The sequence below is a fragment of the Borostomias antarcticus genome (assembly GCF_949987555.1).
Source record: "Borostomias antarcticus genome assembly, chromosome: 17".
Lineage (NCBI taxonomy): Eukaryota > Metazoa > Chordata > Actinopteri > Stomiiformes > Stomiidae > Borostomias > Borostomias antarcticus.
In genome coordinates this window covers 17775011-17795808 of record NC_140250.1, presented here as the reverse complement: position 1 = coordinate 17795808, position 20798 = coordinate 17775011, and the positions used below count along the sequence as shown (strand labels likewise).

At 44.7% G+C, this 20798-nt stretch overlaps 1 protein-coding gene across 1 annotated transcript; it reads left to right on the top strand.

Moving 5' to 3' along the window:
• Positions 1-1518: 1518 nt before the first annotated feature.
• Positions 1519-15918, top strand: igfbp5b (insulin-like growth factor binding protein 5b). The gene is made up of 4 exons (XM_084451900.1): positions 1519-2144; positions 11000-11217; positions 11604-11723; positions 11971-15918. Exons 1-4 carry the CDS (start codon positions 1811-1813, stop codon positions 12106-12108), a joined length of 810 nt encoding a protein of 269 aa, XP_084308026.1. The 5' UTR covers positions 1519-1810; the 3' UTR covers positions 12109-15918.
• The last annotated feature ends 4880 nt before the right edge of the window (positions 15919-20798 follow it).

Sequence of the window (20798 nt, the reverse complement as noted above, 5' to 3'; positions counted from 1 at the left end):
ACAGATAATGCAGAATCAATACAATAAAACCCATTTACTGACTACACCCCATGCAATGTATTTATCTTACTCCCACACTTTCCTCATCCTACATAGCAAGTCATTGTTTTATCACCATTGTGCCCGGTGGTCATGCACATAATGTAAAATAATGAACTGATAGCAGATATTTTTATGTGGACTAATTTGCCTCGCTGTGAACGTAGTGACATGTTTTGTTGGAAACTCTAATAGGGGGGGTTTTGTCATTGGTAACAGCTCCTTCTAGTGGCCAATTCTAAAACTGCCACGAATAAATCCATACAGTATTAAGGATAAGCAAAGGAAGATATAATGATGTTCACTAATTTGAATAAAATATAACCAATGCTTGAAAAAGGATGAACATGCAGTCTGGTTATAGAATTAAATTTGAGTTTAATTGAAGGGAGTTTTCACTAAGCGCCAGATGGAAATAGCACCTTTCTCCTTGCTGATGAAGTTCGCATATGGGGTGAACAACAGATGTTTAAGTGATTCCAGAATGCTGTGTGTATACAAAACGATGGCCCCATTGAGTTGAATTTGAGTTGTCAGGCTATTGCATCAACACATAGGGTCTGTCATTCTCTCTCTCTCTCTCTCTCTCTCTCTCTCTCTCCCTCCCTCCCTCCATCCCTTCCTGAATAGCTGTTAAACGGTGATAAACATGCCACATTCTGATTGTTGCTGGTCACAAATCTCCATGCCTGTGGGATATGCACCATGTCCCTTATTGCATGATTCTCCCCAAACAATCCTCTTCGTCCAACATATTGCGAGTTGGGTGAAACTGCATTGCCTTTTAATGAGGGGAACATGTAATATATGTGATATGTAATACATGATGTGATATATAACAAGCTGATAACATAGCCTACTGTAGCACGCTTAGCGCTCCTCTCGCTGGTGTGCAGACTACCTGCCATCTAGCACTGCAGTGGTTACCTAAGTGCTCCATTTATTCACACCTATGCCAAAGAGTCGTTATGCAACCTGCTACATTTTATCATACAAAAAGTTTCATTTGGACGTTTTAGAATTATAACCTAAAGGGAAACGTTTTTCCATTGGTTTCGAGCTTCACGTCGCGCGATACAGTCTCAAAGCTCTCGAGCATTTTTCTCAGTCCTTGCAGCGCGCGCCGCTCTGTCTGAGTCAAGTTGGAGGGTCTCCGCAAAGGCACGGATTCTGTGACGATTGAATGTAATTATGCTTCTCGGGGACTGTTTTTATCTAAATGTTTCAAGGTTGCGTTGTTGTTTCTTGTGTTGCTCCTCACACTTGGCATCGTTTTAGCCTTCAGCGTGAAAGACTGATCCTATTGCAGAAAAAAAAGGTTGGCCTCCTGCCAAGCCCTGGAACAAGTGCGCCTCCCTTCCCTGCTGTTTGGCGTATTCATAGTTAGGGGTTTGGGTTTGGCTGTTTTTAAAAAGGCAAGCCTGGTCTGAAGTTGATCAGTCTTCTCAGGAAACCTCTCCAGGGGAGAAAGTATCGGAATCGGTCTCAAAGGGGAAAAAGTCGAGATTTTGTGCAAAGACTCGCATTGCTCAGACAGAACACAATTTCAGGGAAAATTTAATACACCCCAAATTAGTCATATTTTTATATTTTGACTAGTTCGGTGATTAAATTTACAAAGGAGAAGGTATTATACATAGTGTTGCATATATTTTATTTCAGCTACTTCTATTTGGATGCGGACTCTTTGTTTTAGTTTTAAAAATCGGATTATCTGACGCAGAGGCATTAACACACTTTTCATTTGGGGTTCATTATTGGTGAAACAAATATGTTTCTCAGTTTTTGCCTTCTGGTGACATTTTTCTTGGGGCTGTCTGGGTGCTTGGGCTCGTATGTGCCCTGCGAGCCGTGCGATCCGAAGGCGCTCTCGATGTGTCCCCCGGTACCCGTTGGCTGTCAACTCGTGAAGGAGCCGGGCTGCGGTTGCTGCCTAACCTGTGCCCTATCGGAGGGTCAAGCTTGCGGCGTGTACACCGGAACATGCACCCACGGCTTGCGCTGCTTGCCGCGGAATGGAGAGGAGAAGCCCCTTCATGCCCTCCTCCATGGAAGAGGAGTGTGCACGAACGAGAAGGGATACAAACCTGCCCACCTACCCATAGGTAAGACACATCGATGAGTGCGGGATTAGAATGCTCTGTGAGAACAAAAAAATGTGCATGATTGAATGGAAAATTACATTATGGAGTTGCAATGCATTTTTGTGTCGAGATAACGATGATCCATGACGGTGCTGAAATGAGTTTGTTTTTTAGGCCATGCTTTCATCGGACTGTTAAATCTTAAGCCAATACATAGCCTACACTCCTTTATGATATGCACCTATGAGCTCATTCCACTTGCCAACCATCACGGGCTGACAGCCTGCATTGAGCTGCCGCGAGCCCCATACGCGAGCTTCTCCTATGCGCTCCCTTATACACTGAAGGAGCTCGGTTGGCAGGCTTTATCCGCATCAGAGCCACAGCACACTGAAGGAGCTCGGCTGGCAGGCTTTATCCGCATCAGAGCCACAGCAGCACGTGCAAAAAAACAGTGTTGCTTGTCACAGTAGTCTAATAACGAGCTTGAATGTGTAGGGGGAGTTCTAGCGGGTTGTATTTGGTGCACAGCACGCGCTGCAGGGCGATGCGTAATGGTAACGGACTGATTGCTCCACCTTGTCAATTCGTGTGTTTTTTTACGCACGCCAGCCGGTGCCCTCCAGCTCTACGATACAGCACTCGCGTGCAGTTAGAAACATGTCCACTGTGCGTGATTGTCTACAGGGCAGTGTCTCTCACTCTAGACACACCTCGTAACACCGTGATTTCTCCCTCGGGGGTCAATGAAGTATTGCTTACCTACAGTAGCCTAGCTACCTACCACGCATATGCCTGTCTGGACTATACCATTAATTCGCTCTCTCACGTGAGAGCATTTGTTCACAGTAGGGTCTACGTCATCACCGCCGTTCTTTCCGCCGCTGTAACCTAGTTACATCTCTCACTGCTCGTCGCCTAAAGCCACTTGTGCCCCACCGAGCTATCGGTAGAGCAATTTATTGTGAACCTAATCAATATTTTGTAATTTGCCATATTCGGCCTACCCACCTGAATTAAATGAAGAGGCCAATACTCCCGAGGCTACAGATCTTGTCAAAGCTGATTTAAGTGCAGTCCCGGTGGGTGGTGTTGAGAGGGTCGGATTACCGCTCAAAGATTAGATCTGATGGCAGGAGGTGTGTGTGTGTGTGTGTGTGTGTGTGTGTGTGCGTGCGTGTGTGTGTGTGTGTGTGCGTGCGTGTGTGTGTGTGTGTGTGCGTGCGTGTGTGCGCGTGTGCGCGTGCGCGCGCGCGGAGGCGCACTGAGAATGCCGGGGGCAGCAGTGATTTCATTAATAAAGGCAGGGCTGCAGCATGCAGTCATACAGAATGAAAGCCATCGGATAATACTAGACTTTCTTCGTATTTAGAGACTACTGCCTAACTCACACTGGGTGTACCCCTGGATTTATTATGTTTCAACGTCTGGCAACAAGCCCTTTCTAAATTCTATTACTACCAAAAAGCTATGTTTGGTTATTGAAAGACTTGTGGGTTATTTGCAGTTGGACTACACCCCTATAACCAAAACAACATTAGGATGGTATTCAATCTTCCCAATAGGTCATCATTGTGTTGAAAATAAAGAGTCATCAAGGCTGCATATCTTCTTCAAAGAAACAAGCAGAAATAAAGCAAATGCTTTTTGCCTGGCTATTACTGTAACTTTGGACCAGGGAATTGAATTTCAACATGAACATTGTGTGTGTGTGTGTGTGTGTGTGTGTGTGTTTGTACTGTATGTGTGTGTGTGTGTGCGTGTACTGTATGTGTGTGTGTGTGTGTGTGTGTGTACTGTATGTATGTGTGTGTGTGTATGCGTGTGCGTGCATGTATGTTGAGAGTGCTCATGCAACTATGTATGGAAGGGTTTGAGTGTTTGCCAGTTTCTGAATGTATGTGTCCTTAGCATGCATGGGCGTGTCATCATTGTAAGTGTGTGTGCTACCTCTTTGTGTTAAGGCACTGTATATAAGTGTGTGTGCGCGTGAACGCTGTCTTATCCCTTGGCAGCGAGCGGTAACCAGAGCGTCTCTTCTTGCCCCTGGCGAGGAGCTGCACGGCTGCTCAGTCGCTCCGCCGTGATTCAGCAGAATGCGCTTCTCCGATGCGACGTCTGTCACAGAGATCCTCCGATAGGAATTAGCTACGATCCTCTGGTCTCCTGCGGTGTGGCGTTCTAGCCGGCTCTTACCAGCTGAGCAAGGCAAGCACAAGAGGGAGGAGGGAGGCTGGCTCTCTGGAAGCTGTTCTGGGGAGCGGAGATGTAGCTAGCCAGGCTGCAGTCTCACTGTGGCTCTTTCCTTCTAGCGGGGGAAAAAAGATAGCATATCAGATGAGGATATTTTCTAGATGGAGAGGGATTTACTTCAAGTCTGTATCTGTATGTCAGTCACTCTTGCTTGCAAAGCCAACATTGAGACATTGTACACTAGAACAGTCTCACGCATGCATTTTATAATCTTCAGACTCATTGCATTGTTGGTGTCCCCCTGCTTCTTTGACTTTATGATCAGAGTGTTTGGTGTTCAGCGCTTGTCTCAGATTACGGGGAAGAGGCTAGTAGGCTGTTGGGCACAAAGTTACTGTGTTAGCTCTAAGGGAATCAGAACCTGGCAACCCTGCCAACAGATATGACTTCATGGCAGCAGGCCCCTCAGCCCGAGAAGCTTGTGAAAGAGCCTTGTTGGAACAGATTGCCCTTTGCCAAGAAACAAAAAGATGATTAAAGAGGAACTCTAAATCTAGAAAGCTTGACTTGAAAATGAAAAATCACGCTGTGCCTTATAAACAGAGTCAAGAGAGATGGTGCTTTGGACAAAACAACAAAACAAAAAAAACAATTTGTCATGTTTTAGTGGCGTGCGAAAGCTCAAACATATATACTGTGTATAGTTTGCCAATTTGTAGCTTAACTTCACAGTTGCCAAAGACTTCTGGTTTAGGGTAATCACAGGGCAATGGGGGGAAAAAAAAACAAAAAACAGTTGCTGGTCACCTGTCGGTGTCACTTAAATTAAAATGTCTGGAAGAGTAAACACATGCTGGAAGTCCAATGTGATGTTGACAACATGTGTGCCTTGATTTGTGATTTTGTCTATCCAAAGCTTGGATAAATGTCTATCAGTAACATGACCTCCTTGCATGTTAAACCATCGTTCTCTCTCACACAGAACATGATCTATAGAGCAAGATGACAGTGGTGTTTCTACAGCATGATTGGACACACCCATCCACATAGCTTTTAGATCCATCCACATAGCTTTTAGATAACACCGTGCACATTTCCACATCTGACCTTTTAACACAGAACAGTGGAATGCTGGTATGGGTTCAGACAGCGCATCACCATGTTGACAAATCTGCCATTGAACCAATCTGCAATAAGATCTCCAGGAAGCTATATTAGACAAGTTCTGTACATTTTGACCAGTTGTAACTTTGCATGAGGGAAGTTTGGTTGACCAGTACACTGCCTGTGATCTACCTGATCATCTAATGCAGACATAGCACACACTGTTACTTTTTGCCTTGACACAAAAGTGTTCCCACTGCTTGACTGACCCTTGTGAATGCTCAGGATGGTTTTATATCTCTTTCACCAAGAACCGAAATCACGCAGGACACCGATCTCTGCATCAGATACAATTCAATGTTATTGAGAAACTATAATCGCTGGATAATCCCCCTGGTTCTTGAGGTATGACACAACTTTTTACCTCTGTTACTGAATGCTATCCTGTGAACCAGCGAGCTACGCTAATCTTGGGAAACTAATTGCGAATGTCTGAATCTCTCCAAGAGTCTTCTCAGATGGACTATTGTCTAGGGCCTGGCCCCTGGTAGAATAAAAGCAGGGAACCTATTTGGCACGCTCGACCGATTTTGTTTCCTATAAAGTTTTACAGCGATCAGCGTAGCGCGTATTTGTCACCGGCACCTGGAGGCCCAGTGGGGAAGCAGCTGTGGAGGAAATCTGGTCACACAGAAGTCTCCTCTGTCAGGAGCATGTGACTCCAGACGCAGTGACATCTACATGCTGGGCTTTTAAACGAGAACACGTGTGATACGAGCCGACCCAGCGGATGGTCCGTCAACCTCCACGCCACCGGCGTTCCACTGGCCCTGTACGAGGGGATGGGATGAGGGAGGTGGGGGGGGGTCATTGTTTTCACCGAATAATTAATCTAACTTGCTGAAGCTCCTTGTCATAAGCCCAATGAAAAAAAAAAAAACACGTTTTTAAGCAGGAGGAGAATAAAGTTTCTGATCTCCAGTCTGAAGGCTTTAGCGCTAGCTGGCCACGCCTCCAAATGTTTTTTGTGCTCCACATCTCTACCCTACGGGCAAAACATGTCTCATGTTGTCTCATGGTAATTGACTATCATTTGTTGTTCATCAGTGTGCAATCATTTTTATTACATTTGAACCTGATTCCTGTGTTGGTAAGTCAAGTCAAATATCCAAATACCTATTGGACGGTTATTTAATGCCTATTGCCTAAGTCCCTGGTTGAGCTTTGGACAGCGGACTAAGGAGAGCCCAGAAGAAGCCAAAATAGCCGCTTCTGCCACGGTGGAGTTCGAATTTCGTCACACCCAGCAATTGTGTTGTGGTAATGGCGACCCAGAAAGAGGCTGCGTCCGTCCGTGCGGCTTGTCGAAAACCCGAACTCAGATGTGGGACGAGACCTCAGACCAAAATTAGGCTTGCAAAGTCGAACAGCAGCCTCAGTCTCACCGTGATAATGTGCTTTTTGTACGGTTGCTTTCAACTGCCGTTGAACATTTCTTTGACTACAATGGATAATTGTTCCTGCTCTGCAACAGAAGTGGCCGGGGGCTCACTGGTCTGTTCAATACCTACGCCTCACTTGGGTAGGACCCATGTCCTTACAGAACAACTTTTATTTTTAATTTTCTGTTCTTGAATTGTTCACGCTGCTATTCATAGCACTCATTCATCAACGCAGGAAATACTTTGATTACGCCCAGTGTAGTTTGTGAGCTTAATACATAGGGAAAAGTTATTTCCTTGAAGTTGGGTTGGCTGATTGAGTTTGCACTGCGTGCCAAGAGAGCCCCATGGTACTGTACAGGCGGCACAGAACATTCTGAGCTGGAAGTCAACACATCAATCCGATCCCCATACATGATAGAGTGGAGGCTGCCAGGTTCATTCAAATCCTGAGTCCGGTTTGCTTTGGCATGGCTTTGTGCCCTCCTACGTCTGGTTGTGTGGGGGAAGGAAGGCGGGGAAGTTGGAAGGACTACAACTTTTATCATCTTGGAGGTAACATGGCTTCTTGTTAGGGCATATGTTTAAGCAAGATACGCTTGGGACTGATATTGCCCCAGGTCTGGGTAGCAGGTGCGCATTTTGCAGTCACATTTGATGGGCAATCAGCAATCACACTGATAAGACACTACGCTTTGATACTCATAGTGCACTGCCTTGATATTGGCCATGGCTCACTGGTCTGTTCTAGTCCAGTTTTTTCCATGCCCCCCTTGCTGTTCTGTTTTGTAGCCGTGTCAGCAGTATCAGGTCATGGACTCCAGCCATAGCCTTTAAATATTAAGCAGCATAATCAGTCAGAGGGAGACATTGTTGATTGGTGTTGTCGTTGAAATGATAGAAGGCTTCTTGTTCATTTATCACTACATTGTCTCCTCATCTCCTCTGTTCAGCTGTTCAGGCTTCACAGCATCTCCACTCAACAAAATGACTGAAGACAGGGGGAGGGTATTGTGATGGCGGTGGAAGGTTTTCAAACCAGCAACTCGGTGTTCTGGCCCGCTTTCCACACCGAACGGCATCACTATTGTACGAAGACCGAGCTTAAAGAAAAACTGAAAGAAGGGCGGCTTGTCTTTCATGCTGTCGCTCCTGGGCTGGTAAGAAACCAGGGATATTCACCAAGAATAATTGCCCCGGCGCTCATGTTAATTATTAAACTAGGGCCATATCGGGTGCACCTCCTTTGGCTTCTTCGTTCCTCTTGTCTTAATGAAAAGTTTAGCGCGGGCGGAGGAGCAGATAGCGATACCTCATCAGGCCCAGCTGAATGAGGGGTCTGCGCGTGACTGGGCTGTCTTGGCGCCGGTCCAGTGTCTTGGCAGTGTTTCAGTAGTTAAACACAGACCCACTAAGCCTCCTTTACAAGCTGGGGACCCTGAGCATGGAAAAACTGAGATTTTGTGGCTGGAGTGAAGAGCCCACTTCAGAACAGACGAATTTGGTGAGTTAGTGAGAGAAAGAGAGAGGGAGAGAGAACTCCATTGTCTGCACAAAGGCTACACTCTGTGTATTCTTGGCTGAATGGTCTCCAGGTCATTGAGTTGTAGGCACATAATTGGTAAGTCCAAGGCAGGATACACACTGGGTTAGTATTAGCGTGTTAGCTTGTCTATTTGAATTTGATAGAACATAGTTTTTGTCTGCCTAATGTTGGAATGCGGCAAAACAAGGTTTTCTTACTCCTGGTGTGTTTTTGAGCTGTTTGCTCATTGCCCTGCTAATTTGAGGGTGTATTTGTGTCACTATTTTGTATTGACATATATCAAACTGGAATGTCTGAACCCAAAATATACCAAAAGATTGTGCTACTGGTAGGGCTGGACCAAGAGCACTGGTGAAGTTTTTCAGAAGCTGTGGCAAACTGCTGAGAAATATAACAGTCAACATACAGTATCTATCTGTGTATGTATACTGCATGTGTATATGTTAGTGTGTTGTACAGTATGCCAATTGAGTGAGAAGAGTCTCCCAAGTTAATGTTACTGTTGAAGACTATCTAATATGTAAAATTCTACAGTAACAGTTTGGAGCTTGAAACATTAATGATTTATAGACGTACAGCATTGTCATTATGCTCTTTAAACAAACTGATTCGCCTCTTGAAATTGGAAGGGCTCTTCAATGGCTCGGCATCAGACTCAAAGGAAAGCTTGTCGGACATATTTATTTTTAGTGGTTTATAGCCCTGTAGTCTGAACACGAGGACGTATCCAAACACAAACTGCCGCCAGCCAAGTCATGAGTTGGGAGATTAATTTCAAAGGGAAGGGAGAGCAGTTCAGAAGCCAGGGACCCAATTCCGGTAATGTACCCCCCCCCCACCCCCCTCCTTTACTCGCTTCGCCCCCTCGCCCTCCACCTCAGACACCCTCAGGCTTTTCGGGACACCGGTTCCTGGGAGTCCGCTGCCTATGCTTATACAGTAGGCGCTATAATTTTTCCCGGGAGGCAGTGACAGACGGGTCATGAGACAGAAGAATGACGGGCTGAAGAAACCGCCGAGCGCCTGTCACCTCGTCTCAGCTGTCTATTGTTGACGTCTAACTGTTGTCGTGACTCTACCAACCAAACAATACTTGGTTGGCACAGGCCTGTGTCCAGACATCCGAACCCGACCCCCCCCCCCCCAGCCCGACCGCCCAACCTCCCCCCAACCGCCCAACCTCCCCCCGACCCCCCTAGCCCGACCGCCCAACCTCCCACACTGCAGGTTTTCCTTCCTGGATAAATATAAGCGCAGTCATCCACCGGCACCACAGCTGCTTGCCAGTTGGGGCCTGGCCCAAGTCCCCAAAGTACCTCTGCGGTACAGTATAACAAAGCTACGAGGGAGAGGGCAGCGCTTGTCCTCCAGCTAGGGCTGCTGGTTTAACGGGGCTGAGCCTGGGGGAGTTTGGGGGGGGGGGGGCGGTGTTGGGGATGAGGGATCTGATCCCCAAATATCCAAGCCAAGTGGGACGTGCACATATCTTAGATAGCAGTGTCTCCTGGGGGAGGTATGCAAAGGAGGGATGCGATCCCATACCCAGCCAAACGTGGCTGTTTGACTGTCTACAGTAGCTGAGTAGGCAATATAAAGCATGTTTGAATCCCAGTTCAGCTTCTGTAGAGTTTGGTACAGGAATCATCCAGAGCCATATTGATGCATTCTAATATATCAAATCCGGTTTATTTCCTAGTAATGACAATACTGTAAGTAGAGTGCTTTGGCATTGGACAAAGATGTGTTCTTCTATCTATCTGGATGGTTACCATGGCTGTTCAGTTACCATGACATTAAATGGTTCCATTTTGGTGTGTTAGATCTGTGAGCAGTGCTCCTTAAAGTGTTCTGCTGTGACCTTTCATCTTTACGATGAAAACCTACAAACAGGTCAACAGGCCAACACTTCACACGCATACACCTATAAACCGCACATATCTACTTGCTATAAGAATCAGAAGTGATTCAGCTGTAATTGTCTCTAAATATAGGCTAAAGAAGAACTGAGTAGGCTACCGCTAAGGATTTGTCTGCCAGTCCACATTTCTCAACCCTGCATGGTCACATGTACCGTAATGCAGTTAGAACTCTTGAGCATGTTAACGTTTCCATAGTTGCTCTCAGAAATTCACTTGGATCTTTCCTTTCCATAATTGCCATTACTGTAGCTAAGCAGATGATTCTTCATTTGTTTCAGTTAGGTTGGGGGTTGTTTCGGGGTTCGGGGGTAGGAGCTGATCAGCTGTTGGTCCTTGATCCCGCCCCTCATCTATAAACAGATGGAAACACAGCATTTGGTTGTCAGTAACTCTGGGAAAGGCATCTAATCATTTATTTACTTGAGCCACTGGAATAATAAGGCACTGAATACTAAAGGTTGAATGATTGACTTTAATCAAATGATTAAAGTCAATCTTATTTAGGCTTAGTTCAACCGTAAGCTTTGAAATAGTTGTTGTTGTGAAATGTGCAGCACAGCTACTCTGCTCTCTTTCCCTGGACACACCCACTCCTAATCAAGCGCATGTGATGGTGACGTCATAAAGTCTCCGTTACCTTTGATGACACTTGCTGATCTCGTTATCTCATAGATCGCGAGTCTCGGGAACACGAGGACGGCATGACGACAGAGATCACAGAGGACCAGCTACAGCCGGCTAAAGTGCCCCTCCACCCCAAAGACGTCATCAACAGCAAGAAGATCCAGGCCATGCGCAAGGACCGCCAGAGGACACAGGCCAAGCTGCGCTCCGTGGGGGGCCAGGTGGATTACTCTGCCATTCCCATCGACAAGCATGAGCCAGAGTTTGTAAGTGTCACAGGGGCGTGGAGGTGAAGCAGGGAGATAATGTAATAAGCAAACACTAACGTGTCAATTCAGAACGCAAGAGACGAAAGGCAGTAACTCTGATTATTCAATTCACTTTCAGATGATTTTGTTAGCTTTCAGTCAAAGAATACTCAGAACCTAATGACAGAAAATGTGGAAGGCATGGTTAATAAAGGTATATTGAGGGTTCCATGCTGTGTACATTCTAAGATGAGCAAATTATGATGAAAGTTGAGTATATAGCTCACGTTGGAGTCCGATGCTATATGCTAACAAAAGTGTGGTATGCTAACGCTGTGTGGAATATGCCGGCTTTGCGTTTGGTGCACTCGGGACCTGATCTCATCTGTGCTGTTCCTCCACAGGGCCCCTGCAGAAGGAAACTGGATGGGATCATCCAAGGAATGAAGGACACCTCTCGTGTCATGCCTCTGTCTTTGTACCTCCCCAACTGTGACAGGAAGGGCTTTTTCAAGCGCAAGCAGGTGAGCTGTCTATGCCATCTTTGGCAATTTGTCTAGACAAATTAACCCTTTGACAAATTAACAAATTAATCCCCGAAATCAACTGTTCAAACCATCCTACTTTTCTGTAAAAGGCAAGCATAAAAATCTTGTATTAACTATCCAGGAGTTCCGAGTTAATTGTGCTCTTTCTCCTTTTTCTCTCTCTCCCTTTCCTTCTCTCCCTCGTTCCACCCCTCCCCATAACACTTGTCTGCTGTCCTAACAGTGCAAGCCCTCTCGTGGCAGGAAGCGGGGTATTTGCTGGTGCGTGGACAAGTATGGCGTCCAGCTGCCCGGCACAGACTACAGCGGAGGGGACATCCAGTGCAAAGACCTGGAGAGCAGCAGCAATAACAATGAGTGAAGAGGCAACTCGGCCCGCCCATCCTGATCACCTGACCCAGGCTCCGCCTCCTCCTCCGCCCCTCCCATCCTGATCACCTGACCCAGGCCCCGCCTCCTCCTCCTTCGCCCCTCCCGTCCTGATCACCTGACCCAGGCCCCACCTCCTCCTCCTCCCCTTCCGCCTGTCTGTTCCGCCCTCCAGTCACTTTGAGATTTTATTTTTTTTCAAAATGAGAAAAACAACATCCCTAACTACAGAACAGGCTGAGATCTTGTTTGTGACCTGAAATCTTGTTTGTTGACCGAGCTCTCATCTCGAAATGACGGAAACCCAGAAGGTTTTGACCCCTCGTCTCCCCTCGGATCTCTGCTACCGATTCATAAAAATATATAAGTATATAGATATATTTTTATAGCAGCTGGGGTTTAAGCACCAAACTTTGTATTATGTAAAAATAACATAACACCATGGACAAAAATAATACAAGGCACAACTATTACAAATAGGACTGTTTTGGTTTTTCACATCTATTGCCATTGATGTGTGAGAGATGATAGCTGGAGCTTACGCAATTGGCAAATTTATTTGTTTTTTGTTTGTACATTTCCCCCCCCAAATAAGAAACATACGATAGGGATCTGTTGATACAGTTGACTCTATCTGGGTATTTGGTTCTGTCAGAGCACTTATGAATAGGGGAACCTGCTTGGATGTGTGTAACTTCACAAAATGTTTGTATGTATGTACACGTGTGTGTGTGTGTGTGTGTATGTATGTGTGAGTGTGCATGTGTATGATGGAGTGAGCCTTTAACAAAAAAAAAATCTCTTCTTTCTCTTTGTATCTTGTCACAATCATCTTGGCTAGTGCTTGAAGTCGTCTAGGGGTTGGAATTCTCTCACTAGCCTGTGTAAAAGTATGTCTCTGAAAAGTTTGCGGAGTGTTTGGAAAAAAAGCAAAAGAATAAGCAGATCATTACAGATGAACCTATGTAAGTGGCTCTTTGACTCTGTAGCTAGCCTGATATGCCAACTGTGCCTATTTTAACACACACTGCCATACAAGGCGACCTAGAATTTACCAGAGAGCACTGCCCCTACTGGTGAAGGGAGGACTTGCAACAAAGTGTGTATTTTCACATCTGTACCCTATGCATTTAAGAGTCTATAAGGACAAAAATAATAGAGTATCCTGAACCAGGCTTACAACCAAAAAAAAACGCTGAATAACATCTGAAATACTTTGTTGTGCTTGTGAAAGGACAAACACATAATTGGCAGGAGCATGTTCAAGCAGACCTGTGTTCACCGGTGTGAGGGTAGCTACAACTCTCAGTGTCTCGGCTGAGTTAAGATGTTGTCTTGTATGGTTTTGTTTGTAGTGTTTTCTTTGCCTTCAGTGAAGTAACAACCGCCCACTTTGAGCCATGTTCCTTAACCGAGTGGTCTCCCCTTGACACTGCTATGGTGTAACCTTGGTGTATTACTTTTAACTCTAGATTAATGAATGTTTTATTTTTCTTTTGAGACAAACAAATACAATGTACTAGTGCTTGAAAAGGTCGTGTAATTTAGCCTGTAAACAATTTGAATAGTTTCCACAAAGCTTGTCACAGCTTGACTTATTATTTGAATACAGGACAGTCGAAAAAAGCTACCCCCCCCCCCCTCTCCCTTGCATGCCACATCACAGAGATGTTATCCTGTATACCTTTGACAATGTGTTTTCAATGCAACACAACATGACTTGCATTGGAGATGAAACAAAACAAAAAACATCATCCGTTTTCCTCCCTCTGACAGGCACGATAGACACAAAAGGGCAGCGCAAACCTACAGGGTCATTTCTGGAGTCGTGTTTACGTCCGTGTGCGAGACGCAGTGCCTTCCTACATGCAAATACATTTGAATAGTGACGTGAAAGTGACGCAGGTGTCCGAGGGGGGAGGGGGGGGGCAGATCCCTTTGGTCTGAGAGGCCCCGGACGTGGTTATTTTAAGACGGCGAGGGGCTCTGTAGGTCTAGTCTGGATGTAGAGAAGTACAATGAATGTGGTAGTTCTCTGAAGCGCTCTCACAGACACATCGCGGGTCCCGTTAGTATCTCTCCCTGCCCCTCAGGGCAACAGACAAAAGTGATTTGCGAGGAATGAACGGCAGTAATGTGCTATTTGTTTTTACCTCTCTCTTCTCTTTCTTAATCATGCAATAAGCTATAAACTATTGCTTTTATAAGTGACTGCCAATGTATATGACTGCCAGAGAGTGTAAGCCAAGAGATGCTAGAATTCAGAGGCACATCACAATGGGGCTACATGGGCTTTTGTGGCTGTTTTTATCTCACTCAACGTGAGAGTTGGATGAGTTACTGACATATATAGTTTCTATCTCAGAGCTGATAGCCAGAGAGAGGGGAAGCAGGTTTTCAGACCATCAACAACACACTTGTAGGTCAAGCTTTCCACAGCAATCTGTTTCAACTGAGTACTTTGGATCGATAGTGAAACATTGAGACAGAATTGCAAGTAAATAATGTAGAGGATACGACTTTTTCCATATCTTGTTACAGCGTAAGGATGCTACGATACAAGGCTAACCAATGGGAGGAAACTGTTCACATACAGTAGAAGCTCTAAACCTTTCGAAAGGAGATTTGTTCAGATGGTGAATTGGCTAACCTGATATCAGGGACGTTATCCGTTACTTCCTGCCCCCCCTCCCCCGACACAACGCCATCCCCTCTCCCAGACCCCTCCCGTCCCACTTTGAAAGAAGCAGCTTGCACTTAAATGACTTAAACAACAACACTATTAATACTGACACACAACAATGTCCTGTGATTGTGCCACCTGGATGAAAAACACGACAAAAACAAAGTTGTGTGTATATTCGGGAGCAGGCCTCTGAAGGAGGTGCTTCTGGGTAATCTTTTGACAGGGGCTGTAGAGCCCATGCCTGGGACCTCTGTGACAGCAACAAGCAACCAGGAAAACAGATCAGCGAACAGTAACGCACACAGAACAGTAATAACATTTGCTCTCACAACCTCCTGCACAGAGAAAGAGAGAGAGAAAGAGAGAGAGATGGGGGAAGGAGAGTGAGCGCCATGGGCAGTGGTCATGTTGAGGGCTTAGCCACACACACCCCCAGCATGGAGTCACAAATCGCATGACACTAGATCCAGTTTAGTCAGACAGCGGGGAGACCTGGGAATCTGAGGAAGACAGAAACAACCCCCCTCAATGTCGGCAACGTACAGAGGCAGGATGCAATCTCACTCGGCTTTGAATTCTTTGGGATCTCTAATGGATTCAACCGATGTTGCTAACCATCCAGTGTTCCTGATAATATTGCTCGCCGTATGACTCTACCATGACATGTTGGAGAGCCTGAGAACGAAAGTATCTCTGCCTTTTCAAAGATCGAATTCCCTTTTTTTTGTTGTTGTTGCTCACAGTGCCTTTCTCAGATTCCTCGTCCCCTAACTTGGTTATAGAACTCATAATCACAGTCCGTAGGCTACTACATCAGTACAGTAACTACAGTTTTTTTTTTCTGAATGCATAACATTTTTTCTGGATAAAACGAGACGATACAATTGGTTTATCTTAACGTGGTGTTCACTGGCTTGAAATAGACAATGATGGCAGGACGATCATAGAAAAAATGATCAGCATTTGGAACTCTTTATAAAACATAAAAAAAGATAAAAATCTCAAATTATTAAGTGAATATCACTGTGTAATATTTATTCAACTTGTAATTTATGTACTCTTTTAACCTTTGTCCTTTTTTGTCATGACAAAGCATTTATTTAAATAAAGTTATGTATTCATTTAATCTGTCAGTTTTGATGTTTTTTTGTGTGATGTGCCCAATAAATGGTAAATGGACTGCACTTATATAGCGCTTTTCCACCTTAGCGGCACTCAAAGAGCTTTACAATGGCCTCTCATTCACCCATTCACACACATTCACACACCAATGGCGGTAGCTGCCATGCAAGGTGCTAACCTGCTCATTGGGAGCAATTTGGGGTTAGGTGTCTTGCTCAAGGACACTTCGACATGTGGACAGTCCGAGCTGGGATTCGAACCACTGACCCTTCGATCATTGAAAGACCGGCTCTACCAACTGAGCTACAGCCGCCCCATAAATGTACTCAGTGTGACGAAAAGAAGCTACTTTTGATGCTACGAACAGGACATTCCAGAGGCAAATACAGGAGTGCTTTGTAGGAGTATGGACAGCAGGGCCCTGGACTAGCACAGATGTAGCACATGGGTTTGTGTGCTTAGTTTGACCAACTCCTGTTTTTGGTTTCCCTACAAAATTGTTTTATATTAGATTTATACTGTTATAATTAGTTTTAGGATCAAAGTGCAAACTTTTTTTAAACCTTTATTTTACCAAGTTAGTCCCATTGAGATCAATGATCTCTTTTATAAGGGAGACCTGGCAAAAATATCAGCATAAAAAGTACAGACAGAAAAATACAGACAGAAACAACAATAAACAACAAAGGAAAAAACAAACATTTAAAGTGAAAGCATGTACAATTAGAATACCCATAGACAGCAACAAGTACCAACCGAGTCGTTTATCATTGTACTTATAAGTACCTCATCTTAGGAAAAAAAAGGTATGTGCTTACAGGGGGTAACCCAGGTAATTGCAAGCTTTGGGAACCCTGAACATGGCGCATACACACCTGACCACAAAAACAAATCTCTTCCTGGCTCTTTAAATAAGCCTGGCTATCCAAATGAGTGCACGCAAATATGTCACAGACATACTGGAGGTCATGTCATATGCGTAATTGTCAGCAGCTGCACATATACTGTAGTTGTGTCTTGCGTGTGCGTACGGTATGTTGATGAGGATCTTTGAGACACAATGATACGTATCGTTACAGCACCTACTGTCCGCTCATAACAAAGAACGCTAGTAGAGGACGACTCCACATTTAAATTGTACAACAGATGTCAATAGAAGCATAGTGTGGATGTTATACCTTCCTATCAAATACAAAGTGCTTAACAGTATAAAGTTACCTCTTTTAAGCCGACACAAGGATAATAGCAGTATGAATGACACATTGGGCATTTGGTCAGTAAAATGAGGAAGTGTGTGTGGTTTGACCGATTGTCTTGCCAAACTCACATTCAGACTGAGATACAGACACACAAAAACGAAGCCCATAGGATCTAAATAGTATACAGGATATGACTTTATTGAAGTCCTGCCCGGGGGCAAGTCACCTGGTTTTCAACACGAGTCAAAGAGATTGCACAGGAGCAAGGAAGTAATTTAGCATTGGTTTGAACTTCAAGGGAGGATAAACTCCAGTGGGACCAGCTTCTATTCAAATGCCATCTGAAAGTGGGTAGCCTTAGGAGGATCATCGTGTTCTGAAAAAACTTACCTTTATCACTAACTTAAAGCCAGGGTCCCTAGAGACACTTAAGGGTACATATTTGAGCCCCCTGCCCCCCCCCCCCTCTCTCTCTCTCTCTCTCTCTCTCTCTCTCTCTCTCTCTCACACACACGGACACGCACACACATGCATACACACACACACACACACACACACACACACACACACACACACACAACCATATATGCAAACACAAACACACATACACACTAAACTCAATCAAATGGTTCAAGCAGAAAGTACTACAACGGTACCATACTCTCACGCTCATGACCTATAGATGGAATGTCAATGGCAAAGCTTGCTAAGCGATAAACATTGTTTGATATTTCCGTGCCCCTACTGTAGGCAAGGCAAGTTTATTTGTATAGCACATTTCAGCAACAAGGCAATTCAAAGTGCTTTACAAAGTGCTTTACAGCATCAAGCATCAAGAAAAAAGTATTGTAGTCTTGTAAAAGCATCAAGACAAAGTCTTGTAGTCTTGTACTGTAGGCATAGTATGGTTGGTTTTTGTGAGTCGTGGCAGGAAGTGATAGGAAGTGACTTTGGGGGTACAGAAGTCTTTCCCCAAGGACCTTCAAATTTGACCAGCTCCAGATGTGGATGATTGACGTGGCTATGAAAGAATAGGGGGGGATGGGATGTGTGTGTGTGGGGGGGGGGGGGGGGGGGGCTTCACTCCCACATAGGCGGATCAAGGACATCGTAAGGTGGGGGGGGGGGGTAACATGTGTAGGGAATTTGATTTGTGAGGTAGTGAACATGACAATTACTATTGCCTTCAAAGAAACTGACAACTGTACTTAGGACTTCAAAGCATTCATGTCCTTTTTATTACATAATTAGGCCAACAACTATGAATGGCTACATCTAATCTTAACGTGGCCTCCCTACACAGACCCGTCTCTCAGCTAGAGACATGCCAAGTATGCCTCCACTCTTCTGGACCACATACTTCTACGGAAGTTGAGTTTTGAAAAAAAAAAAAAAAAGTTTATCTTTTCCACTTTGTTTTCTTATTGGACCAACCCGTCCAAACCAACCTTGCATTTTCTCAAACAGTACATTCACTAAAATACCTAATTGCTGCTTCTGCTCTAAAGAGTTTGTTCTTCACTCCGCTGAAATAAAGATGGAAGGAATTTTGCGTAGCATGCAGTGTTCACAAGTAGAAAACAACATCACGACTAATGCTGGTCCTTGAGGATTGTCTGCTGGACAATCCCAGATGTTTTAAAAAATACATTGAGTCTTGTGACGTACACTAATAGTAAATTCTTCCAAATATGTGACATCTGAAATTGCATATAGTAGAGTTAGTGTGAAGTGGTCTACTGAAGACATCCATCTATCCATCGTAAACCCTTACTGTACAGTGTTGGACTATAGTAAGCAGTGTACAGTGTTCAGGGTGCTATTCAACCATTACTTGAGCAGTGAATAGTGTTGAGGACGAGTTAGCAATAGAGGCACAGTCCAAAATATAGTGGCACAGTCCAAAAGGTATAATGCATTTTGATGTCACATAATACTTAGAATATAATACAATGCAACATGATCTCTTAGCAATATGTATATAATTATTGATTGCGCTTAAATTAGGGTTTTGCCTGTTTTAACCATGGAGAGCTTGAACGGAAACCTATCCATTCTGAGCAACATAGAGCAGCCTTCACACCCCGGACAGCACTCCTGAAGAACGGGCCTGGGACATCTCAACGGGGATAGATGTTGAACACTGGAATGACCCGGAGGCAAGGAAATTCAGAGTTGCTAGAAGTTTGAGCGTTGCTGGCATTGTGTGTCTCCTCACTGTGACTGGCTGTAAATCATCTCATATTCCATCCAATGGAATCAGTGGCATTGCTGGATTTTTTCAATTTTCCACTGTAGAAAGTGTACTTCATTAAGTGTATACTGTAAGTATGCATGTTTTCTTCAGGAAATTGTTCTCTCCATCTCTTCTCATTTCTTATTTAAAATCAAATCCATATGAGTAGGATTCATTTGGACCTAAACCAAGTCTCCTCCAATGAGTTTTTCCCTCACTCCAAACTACAGTACTTCACCTTTGAGGATGCATGTGTGTGTGTGTGTGTGTTAGTATATGTACTACAGTCTTCGCATGCCTCTGATGTTTCTGTGTGTGTGGAACCCAAAGCACTAGCATATCAGGCAAACATGCGGACCTTTGTTTATTTATAGACACTTTAACCCATTTAGTAGCACATTTGTCAATGTCAGTCCTGTGTCCCAATCTTCCCCCATGTCAACACTTCATTAGTAACAAACAACTGCCCCCCCCCCCACGCGCTCACCTCTCCCTTGACCGCCATATACCCTTCCTCCCTCCCCCGAAACACACACACACACACACGCACACACACACACACACACACACACACACACACACACACACACACACACACACACACACACACACACACACACACACACACACACACACACACGTGTCAAGCCACATTTCCCTTCATATCATGTGCCTGGGAGATAGATGTAGAGTGAGAAGAGAAACTAAGACAGCGGGTTCGAGAGCATGTGAAGGTGGAGTCTCCAGGATCCAGGAGATGTGAGGGTTTAGGGAGAAAAAGACTAGCCTCGTGAGATTATCTGGATTTCGCGAGTTCACTTTCAGTTTCTCTCCACAGAGCAGTCTGGACTTCCACCTATCTCGAACAATTTCTCTCCGATTACGTTTTTACCGGGCCAATCAGGGGCTGTGTTCTGAGTGACTGCTGTTCTGTCCCCCAGTAGAAGGTAGCCCCCGTTTTGGTTCTGTTGTGGTTTTTGGTCCTTCATGACTGATGTAATGTATTAAATTGTATATTGTCATACATGATTAGATATCATAGGCTAAGGCCTATTTTCGTGTTTCTGATGAAGTTAAGGTGCTAGCTAGCATCGTTTGGCTGCAGTTAACCCGGGATGAAGTGTTGTTTGATGGTTTGTCAATAAAACACACCAAAAAACAAGTATCGTAATTCTTTTCCATCATTGAATTCATTCTTCTACACTTCTACAGTTCCTATAGTTGCATGAAAATAAAATGCTGCTAGGAAAACCATATTCTGAAGCAGCACAGCCACGAGTACCGTTACTACAGAAATAGGCTCAATTAAACAAGAACAAGAGTATGCCCTAGCAGAGTTTCTCTGAGTTTCAGCGTTCTTCCGCCTTGATTTGGTAAAAGTTTTGTTACGCTGATTGGCTGAAGGAGTTAATCTGTGAAGGCAAGTATCCCGCCCACTG